Below are 10,455 nucleotides of genomic sequence, written 5' to 3' on the forward strand. Positions count from 1 at the left end.
CAGACCTGGGTGCTCTGGTTATGGTCTAGCAAGTAAGGACTAAGGCTAACATGTTACAGAGAGCAAGGACTTCAAGCAACACAGCGTCAGATTTCAAGTAACACAGCAACCCATGCTAACATAACAGCTAACTTCTTAAATCAAGAAGTTCCGATAGATAACTGGTTCACAAACAAACACAAAATATAGAAAGGTTCAGTAAAACTTAATCTGCAACAGCAAGAGATTGGAACTGGATGACCTTAAGGTCCTTTCCAACCCAAATCTTTCTATGATACGACGAATAGCAAGGTCCCATAGTAACTTACAGATGCCCAACTGCTGAAGAGGGAACTCCTCTGAGCTAAGAAAGCTATGCTCCTTCCATGCTCTTCAGGAAATTAGCACTCTTGAGTTTTCAGCTCACTTTATTATAGTAACATATCTTTCATCTTCGTTTGATATTATGTGCAAAGCAAGAGGTACAAGATTGAAGATGTTTTCTAGCCAGCCAGGTGGCACAGCACTCTCCTGAGCTCAACTGCTTCCACAACCAGAGAAAGCATCCAAGAAAAGATCAGAGGCAATGCCACTATACTCTATAAATATCTGCATACGATGAAGCTATGACAGTAGGAAGCTATTTAAGCAAGGAGGCAATGCTGTAATAAGACCAAGGAGCAGACATCAGCATTAGAAAAGAGGGGCAGATCGCTTCCAACAGAGGAGCTTTTCTAGGACTTGGATGAAGTTTTTACATAAAATCGCATTTCTCTAAACAAGTCATATTTCAGACTCAGCTAGTTCGTACATTAAGGACACCTGAAGACATGGCTTGAAGTTGTGGCCCATGAATACTGACAAGGCAGACCCTGGAGAGGACTGACAGCTTCTCCTTTCACTTTGTGAAGTAATTACAGTCAAATGCTTTGAGACATAACAGTTTTAAAAAAAAGAAACCTACCCCAAAATAAAAAAGCTCCATCAACTGCCAGAGCAGAAGACAAGTCACACCATGACCCTAAGCTGCTCCTCACACTGTCTGCTATCTGGTATGTTAAAAGACCAGTGAAGGAAAGGCAATGATCTTTTGCCACTGAACTATCTGCTCACAGAGAAGATTCTTCCTAAAGACCAGTTCCCAAGAGTACAAAAAGTAAATATACTGAATATTCCAGGTAATAAACAGATTATCTCTCTATAGCCATTCTCAACACCTCTATTCTTTTGGCCCCTGGAGCACCATCTCTGACAAATTCTACAAGTTAAAAACCAGAAAGACCATGTTCTGGTTTCCAAATTAGTATCCTTTAATTTACACAACATCCCTTTCCTCCTAGAGGATTAGGGAGACCAAGTAAAATCATCCAGTCTACTCTCTATGTGGCTCATGAATGCAAGCACATAGATGAAACACATTCATGAGCCACATCAGAAGCAGCAATTGCTAACCTTAGTTTCTTCTCATAAAGATATTTCCATCCCTGTAAGGACCCCCATCATGACACTGTACTTGCCACTGCTTTAAGAATTAGTGAAGAGAGCAGGCAAATATTTTGTTTAAGCACACTCTACAAATACATATAAAGACAGCAACAAAGACTGAAAAACAACCAGACACTGGGTTTGGATCAGAATATCCATTTTTGCTTTCTAACCACCATGGCAGCCTCCCACCACAATTCTGTGTTTGACTCACTTGTCCCATATTTTTGTTAGCTCCAAACCCACCAAATTCAAATACTGTTGTGTGCTAGAGACCTGCTGAATATTACCTGCTCTTAGGCATGTCACTCATCTTGCTTTTCAAGTTCTCCGAGGCAAGTTCTCCAGATACTCCTGGATTTAATTAAACTCATAACTGCTTTCTGAAAATCATCTTGCTACGTCATTCCACTTGCTTTTCAGAATTGTTGCGATACATTATTTCATTACAGGACAAAAAGCCTCCCTTCATTCAAGCCATTGCCCTGCATTATAGACAACAACACAGTTTCCATGCATTCTGGCTCAAGTCTTTAAGGTGCTCTCAGGGCTGTAGAGGGAACGAGACTTCTAAATTCCTCCTCCCTAGTTCATTAGAGAAACTGGAAGGTGTTGTGACCACATGGATGGCTCAGTTTTGCTATTTAGAGAATTTACTCTGTGCTTCTTACAACAGAAGTGGCAGCCATTTAACAGGCAAAATGAAATTAACTTGCTACAGGCTTTGATGAACAAGTACAGAAATTGGTTGAAAAAAGGACCTGACAATGTTTGGAAATGGAATGCACTGTTGATCTGTGTCGTAGCAGTGTCCCTTTACCTGCAAAAGCATCAGGGTCCCACAGAGCACCCACCCACAGCACTAGCCTGACAAGTTCAAGGTGTTCAGGAGCCAGAGCTTTGAAGATACAGGCTGGATTTACTGTGCTTAAACCACAGTTATCAACCCAGACAGAAGTGCTACATCCCTCTGTGCCTTTCTCAGCGGCCTTAATGAAATCCCCTTTGGGGATTTGGGGAAAAGAAAGCTCAGGGGAGACCTTGTAATAGTCTTCCAATAGTTAGGTATTAGTTGGCCTACAAGAAATCTGGAGAGGGACTTCTGACAAGGGCTTGTAGGGACAGGACAAACAGGAATGGCTTGAACCTGCCAGAGGGGAGATTGAGATTATACATTAGGCAAAAGTTCTTTCATCTGAGGGTGACGAGGGTTAGGGTGCCCAGAGAAGCTGTGACTGCCCCATCCCTGGCAGCGTTCAAGGCCAGATTGTACACAGGGGCTTGGAGCAAGCTGCTCTAGTGGAAGGCGTCCCTGCCTGTGGTAGGGGTTAGAACTGGAGGAGCTTTAAGGTCCCTTCCAACCCAAACCACTCCGTGATAAAGTCAGTGGGGAACACCAGAAGTACTGCTTGAAGGACTGATGAATCTCCCTGATTAAACTGATTAAAGCTGCAATTAGAACATACTTGGGGGAAGGGGGGAGAGGGAGCGGTGTGGAAGTTCAAGCTACAGGCAACCAAAACACCTCAACATCTTATTTACTGAAGACTCTCTACTTGTAATCTGCAAAATTAAGCCACCAAACTTGATTACAGATTTCTTTTGGTACGGTCCAAGGCCACAGCCTGGTTGTGGATGCTGTACAAGCATTTGCTGGTGCTTAAGATGCCACGGTATGCAGATAGACTGCAATTAGATCGCATGCTACGATACAATCATAAGGGAACTGAATTAAAGCAACTTTGGCATTACCCCAGTTTTAAGATCTGACTTCCAGATAGCACTTTTTAATCTCTTTTGGTCCTGTATTTATTTTTATAAACTCTGATTTTATAAACTCAAGAGTTTTAGAAACTCTGATTCTTTGAGGCATGACTGCTTGACACACTGGAAATGGATTATTCATAAATTGTTGAAAGGAAAGAGGCACACTTGTTTCAAGAGCTTACAGACTGAAGAGCATTCCTAGTGAATTCAAAGTAATTTATTTTGAATGACTAGCACAATCACTGACACCTTTGCCTTTCCTGGCTCGTTGCCTTGCATTTTTGTATTTGCTAACCTCAGTCTCAGTTGACAACATGTTTATCATACCTTCTCCTGTGCAAACAAAGCCTTATTCCAACCACAGACCCTGTGCCTAAGGCCATTTCTGACCTAGGAATGCTGCTCTCATCACTGCTTGGCCTGTATCTACATTGTAGAAATACCTTTTTGACAATAAGATAAGGCACACACTCTGTGGGCCCCTTGCTCGGCGTCTGGTGTCGATAACACACACGGTTTCAGTACAGTAGAGGCAGGAAGGTCAGCGCAAAACCCTTTACCCAAGTTTAACTTGGGAGGCCCAAGCTTGTGCCCATCGTGATTTCACAGCAACGCGATGGCCTCAGCGCACCTGCCCCGGCTGCACCCTCACAGAAACGCGGCCTCTCCTGGGAAGCGAGGGGGTGGCCGCGGCAAACGAGCTCTTTCGGACAGCTCGAGCCCTCACTTGGTTTTTCGACCCTGGAGGAGATTTCCGGGCCGGGAAAGGCCGTGGCAGCCGTTCCGCCTCCAACTCAGCCGGCGTCTCGGCCTGCTTGGGGCCGGGTATTGCCTTACATGCTGGGCCGCTGCCAGCCTGCTCTCCTCCCGCCTCGCTCCGGCCAATCCGTCCCCGCGCACCGCTCCCTGGCCTTCCACCTGCCTTTGACAAGTCTCCCGCAGGCCCCGTCCGCGGGCCTGGCGGCAGCATGCACCCCACCAACGGCCGGGCTAGGGGAAACCCGCCGCGTCCCAGCCTCTTCCCCCCGGCCCGGCCCCCTCACCTGTTCTGGGGCCGGATGCCCAGCAGGTAGCTGCGCCTGTCGGGGCGGGAGGCCCAGGCCGCGCTCTCGGCCTCCTCCGCCCCCTCTATGGTGTCTGTTCCCCGCCCGTGGAGGCCGCCGAGGGCGCGGCGGGCAGAGCCCATGGCAGCAGCCGGACGATGGCTGCCCCAGCCCGGCAGCTACACCCCCCCCCTCCCACCGTCCCCGCCGGCATTTATAGCCTCACCGCACATGCCGCTGTCACTCGGGGGCGGTGGCGACTGACGCAGCCCCTGCAGCCCGGCCTCCAGGGGCCGGGGGCCGCCTGCCCGGCCCGGCTGAGGCCTGGCTGCCGCCTGGCTGCCCGGCCCCTTCCTCCTCCATCCATCGCTGCCAGCTCGAGCTTGTCTCTTCAGGAGAAATGGTATTATTATTTTATTTATAATAACACCCCCACCCCCCAGAGCTTGGGGGTTTCTTGCACCTCGAAGACATCTCTGGACCAGCTAAAAAACGTCCAGTTTCTTGAAGCAGCAGGCTCCCACCCTGGGCAGCGGCACCACTCCATGCAGTCACAGCAGTCATGTCTTGTGTTGGCCTCTGGAGCATCTCACGCCTTGGTGGCTGGGGTTTTATCCCGTGCTGCCTGGGAAAAGGACTGTAATGTCCTTTTTTCAGTCTCCATGAAAAGGACAGCACAAAAGATGGCTATAAAAGGTGGGTACATGTCACAAACTGTTACCAGCAGTGATTCAACACCAAGTGAAAACATAACGTGTAATAGGAGTTTTTTCTTGTGCCACCTTTGTCTTGCCTGTCAGGCTGTTGCATTGTGTGCCATGGGCACATCTCTGGTGGCACAGCATCTCTGCAGTGCAGGATTGACGGATGGTGCCGATGAGCTGCAGATCAGCTGTCTGCTCACACTGCAATTGAGAAGTGTGCAGCCATGCAATTTAGTAGAGCAGTGCTTGCAGACACCACTGAATCCAAAGCCAGGATCCCAAACTGGATTTTATTTTCATATAAACTTTCTTGGATCCTGTTAGGCCTGTCACAGTCGGTGTACATATTGGGCCAAAAATTCGGGGGTTGTATTTGCAGTAGTTATGATGTCATCCTAAGCACACCAAATCCGGATTTCTCCAGTTGGTCGACAGAGCCCTGGTCAGACTCGTAGTTCTTCCATTCAAGCCCCAGTGAAATGCTTTTCTCAGCTCAGATCTCAGAATAGTCTTGCATTTGAGCAGTGTTTTGGAAGCAGCCATCTCAGGTGTAGGTACTGGAGTTTATTTGCTTTTTTGTAGGCAGGTTATCACAGTGTCAGGCAAGTAAATATCTGGATTTGTGGTACCAGAGAAGGATACTTGGTCTTAGAAAATGCAAAGGAGATGGACCTCGTAAGATGTGTGGTTGTGGTCCTAGGAATTAGGGGGAAAGAAGGTGGTCCCAGAGAGCTTCCTGAAGGTCTCACTTTCACCAGGCAGTAAAATACCAGATGAAATTCCATAAAATGAATGTAACATGATCCATCGAGGAAACAACAATACTCATATTCAATAGGCAGCAGTGGGCTCTGCATGGACTAGTGCCACTCGAGGATAATCCATCTCAAGCAGAATACAGTAGACTTGAAAAAAAACCCAACAAAACCAAACCCCAAACTCACAGAAAGGCAGCAATGGTGAGCAGAGGTACAGACTGGCTGCTGCAGGAAGAATAACTACATAGGCTGGGACTCTTCAGCCTGAACACCTGAGGTGCATATGACTGAGTTGTGAGGGACGAGGATTACAAGAATAGAGGCATAGAGTGAAATTAGCAGGAGGTAAAATCAGTAAAAGGGGGATACTTCCTCATCTTGGCGTTAAGCTGCTTCCACACACTGCTGGGGCTGCTCAATGCTAATATGGGTTAAGAAACCCCATATAATAAATCTGTGGAAGGAAAATCTCTTGAGGTTTTGTCCTGGGTTTAGCAGTAGCAGTCATTTTTCTCCTTCTTGGTAGCTGGTGCAGTGCTGTGTTTTGACTTTCGGGCTGGGAACAGAGATGATAGCAATGTTGTTTTGGTTTGGCCAAGGACTTTGTGAGCCTCATGCTCTGCCAGGGAGGAAAGGAAAGCCAGGAAGAAGCAGAGACAGGACACCTGACCCAAACTGACCAAAGAGGTATTCCATACCACAGCACATCATGCCCTGGATGTAATTGAGAGTTACCTGGAAGGGCTGGGGGACTGCAGGGTTGGACGAGGTACCGGTTGGGCTGGGGGGGAGGCAAGTTACCGGTCGGCTGGTGGTGAGATGTTGTATTTTCTTCCCTTGTTATTTCCTTTATCATTATTATCATTGGTGGTAGCAGCAGTGATTTGTGTTATACCTTAGTTACTAAACTGTTCTTATCTCAACCCGTGGGAGCTGCATTTTTTTTCAGTTCTCCTCTCCGTCCCTCCAGGAGTAGGGTGAGGGTAAGAAGGGAGGGGAGTGAGTGAATGAGCTGTCTGGCTGGGGTTAAACCACAACAGTTCTTTTTGGCGCCCAACGTGGGGCATGAGGGGTTCAGATAACAACAGATCTGACCGGATTAATAGTCACTTGTCACAATGCTGATTTATTGGCTCTCAGAGTTGTTCCTCTTGATCTCACAGTTTCAGAATATAGTACATTACTTAGACCCGGTATTTGCTGTGTTAGTGTTTATCAAGTGTGGGGCTTGGGCTAAGGTTCCTGTCTCACTGTACGTTATGGCAATGACTTGTAATACGGGCGGGCTCCAGCAGCAGGGCGGGATGGACGTGGCCGTGGACTGGTCCCTGGCCGTCCGGCTGCTCCTCACCATCCTGGCCCTCGCCCTCGCCTCCGTCTGCGTGAGGCTGCAGGGAGCCGAGGGGGAGAGGCCCCGGGAGCCGGCGGCTGCTGAAGTGGCCCAGAAGAGCGGCCCCGGGCACCGAGCGGGAGCGGGGCCAGAGGCCACGAGGGGACGGCTGCCGGTGGAGCAGGTTGGGGCGGTCAAGGAGTGGAAGGAGGCAGCTGCCGAGCAGCGGGAGAAGGCAGCGGAGGAGCCGAGCCCTGTGGAGGAGCCGAGCCCCGCGGTCGAGCCCAGCCCCACAACGGCCGAGAGCATTCCCCGGAAGCCGCCCGCCCACCCCCAGGAGGATGCAGGAGACCCCGCAGCATTTCCCAGCAAGGCAGAGGAGGAAGAGCTGGACTCAGTAAAAAAGAAGCCGGTGGTGAGAGAGCCAGCAAGCACAGCAGCTACACCAGCCCCAGCTTCCCTTGTTATTTCCTTTATCATTATTATCATTGGTGGTAGCAGCAGTGATTTGTGTTATACCTTAGTTACTAAACTGTTCTTATCTCAACCCGTGGGAGTTGCATTTTTTTTCAGTTCTCCTCTCCGTCCTTCCGGGAGTAGGGGGAGGGCAAGAAGGGGGGAGTGAGTGAACGAGCTGTCTGGTTGGGGTTAAACCACGACAGGTTTACTCAGGACGAAGATACTACCTTTGGTTAAAGAGGTCCCAAGCTACAAAAGAATACTCACTGTGTGCATGCACTGATCTCACACCCTTTGCTGTGCCCTGGCTGCCCCTAAGCGTTGAAGGCAGGACGCTAGGTTGGGAAGTCCCAAGGTGGCATTCTCCTGCTTCCTTTTCTGACAGGAGGAGGACTTTAAAGTCCCACAGCTCAAGGAAACATGAATTCAAGTCCCAGCATATGAATTACACATTATTTTACCATCCCTCACCATGGGCCCTGTCTCTCAAGAGCTATCTTGAGAAGGGTGTCTAGAACAGGTGGGTCTCTGTGTCAGGCCTGAAACTGCCTGGTTTCAGACTCCCAAATACAGGAAAGACACTGATATACTGGAGTGAGTCCAGTGAAAGACACCAAGATGGTTAAGATAGCTCAACACATGACACAGGAAGAGAGGAAGACAGAAACGGGGGTTTAAGTCTTCAGGGGAGGGCTAAATGCAGACTTCCTTGTTTTCTTCAACTACTTCACAGGAGGGTGTGGACAAGACAGATTCAGCCACTTCCCAGAGGTGCAGAGTGATAGGGCAACAAATGCAAGTGGCAAGGAAGAAAGTTCTGAAGAGACATTAGGAAAATAAATTGCCCTGTGAGGGGGGAAAGAGTCCCTTCTGAAGGTCCCAGAGAGATCAGTGATCTCCATCCTGGGAAACAATCAGCTGTGCATGGGACAAGGTGCCAAGCAACTGATCTGCTTGGAGTGGGAGGCTGTACCAGAGACCTCTAGAGGTCCCTTCCCACCCCAATCACATGATGGTTCTTCGCTTTACCCCAGAAGCAGAGAGAAACCTGGATGTTGAGTGGAGTTTTAGCTTGGCTGTGGTGAGATGAAGCCTGTCGTGGTGTTTGATCCTACCCCTACATGCACAGTGAATGCATTTTTTTTCTGCTCTCTTCAGGCTCTGAATGGTTCTTGTGCCTGTCGCTTGTCATCCTACTGAGACATCAGCTTCCTCCTGCAGCATCTGTTTTCCTGTCATTTGTTCACAGAGAGTGACAGTGCCCTCTGCTCTCATCTCCATTTGGAAATGTGCACTCTCTCACCATTTTATTTTTGAAGCCTAAGACAGAGTCAGCCACCAGGCTTCAATCCTTGTTAGCAAAGCTTTCATCCTCTGCCTGCAAATCCAGCACTGGCTCACAGCGAGAGCGGCAGATGTTTTCTCACTCCTTTCACACAATGTTTCCTTCCTTTTCCACCCTGCAAGAATTCACATTAAGTTCCTCCCTTTCTAATGATGTCAGGAAGTCCCCCCCCCCCCCCCCCCCCCCCATTCTTGAAGGGCTCTTACAGAGGACAAGCATGACATCTTTTGTCTGGATATTTGATGGAGGATGCTCTTTCCAGAGCCTAGAGAAGCAGTCTATAGGGAAAAACAGCAACCTGCAGCTATTTGAAGAGATGCTGCATCAACCAGAAGTGTCATCTTTAGCTCCAGGAAGGTGCCAGGGTTAATTTCATGATCATTTTTATTAGCTACTAGCACTGCATTTATAATAATTCTGCACGACAGGCATGACAGGGAACTACTGGTACATACTCAGCCAGAGCCTTCATTTCCAAGTCATTTATTTTAAACCTGCAAGGGTGTATTTCCAAATGCCTGGCTGGACCCTCTAGAAATTAAGAAAATTAGGATCTGTGTGATCTCAGAGACAGCTGGGGAGGTAAGCATAAAGAAAGACCCTACACGTCTATGCTAAGTATCACCTTCCCTGTATTCAGGAAAGGAAAAGACCAGTCTCTGTAGGAGCAGGAATTGCTCTGGATTGTGTTAGATATATCACATATTCCTACCTTTGCAAGGAGCACAGTGTGACCATTCCATTCTGCACAGAGGAAAAGATGTGGAAGGGAAAGGATGTAGAGGGAGAAAATCCTTCCTCTATCTACCAGTTGGGTTTGGCTTTTTGCTCTTTATTCCCATCCCTTTTAAGAGGAAAGCAGCAGGTAGAGGTTCATCCCTCAGCCTTGCTTAATCACTCTGACCCTGTGGCATGGCTCAGCTCTGCCCTGGGTTCCCTATGGAATCCTGTGGAGTTGATCCATGACTGCTCTCAGCAACGACTGCTTTTCCCTGCCATCCCCCAGAGCTGCCTGCACCTTTCCACACTGCCACTGAAGGCACCTGGGAGAGGCACCCCTGATGACCTTGCTTTTTTTTATCATCCCCTCATCATAGCCACTGCTGCAACCCCAGCGGGAGGAAATATCAGCAGGGGAGCAAGAGTATCTCTCACAGCTTCTACTCCAGACAGTCTGTGGTCCCTTTGGTGCTGGAGTCCTGGTCCCATCACTCCTGGCACCATGGGGACCTGCTGCCCGGGACCATTGGCTTGTGGAGAAGCCAGCCTGGTGGAAATTTGTCTGCCCATCAGTGGGGCACCCCCAAGTCCTCAGCCCAGACCTGCTTCATCCCGGTTGGCTTTGTGTCACACTCCCTCCCTAGTCACTTTGAAGTACTTTGGGAATGATGAGCAGTCACTCCCTGGTCAATCCCCTATTTCTAGCCCCATTCTATGGGGTCATATAATCACAGAATGATTTGGTTGAAGGGACCTTAAAGCTCCTCCAGCTCCAACCCCTGCCACGGCCAGGGATCCCTTCCACCAGAGCAGCTTGCTCCCAGCCCCTGTGTCCAACCTGGCCTTGAAAACAGGCAGGGATGGG

The 10,455-nt window shown here is 48.9% G+C and overlaps 1 protein-coding gene across 2 annotated transcripts in view; it reads right to left on the reverse strand.

The window, feature by feature from the left end:
• The window catches only part of ALPK3 (alpha kinase 3), a 37,869-nt gene extending 33,412 nt beyond the window's left edge, over positions 1-4,457 (reverse strand). For both annotated transcript variants that reach the window (XM_061349824.1, XM_061349823.1), the window contains exon 1: positions 4,275-4,457. In XM_061349824.1, the coding sequence (XP_061205808.1) occupies positions 4,275-4,417 (143 nt within the window). In that variant the 5' untranslated portion in view covers positions 4,418-4,457. The remainder of the gene's footprint in view (positions 1-4,274) is intronic.
• Positions 4,458-10,455: the final 5,998 nt, after the last annotated feature.

This window comes from Neopsephotus bourkii, unplaced genomic scaffold, assembly GCF_033783945.1.
Source record: "Neopsephotus bourkii isolate Nb327-2 ecotype Australia unplaced genomic scaffold, CSIRO-AGI_Nbou_v1 NB_463, whole genome shotgun sequence".
Lineage (NCBI taxonomy): Eukaryota > Metazoa > Chordata > Aves > Psittaciformes > Psittacidae > Neopsephotus > Neopsephotus bourkii.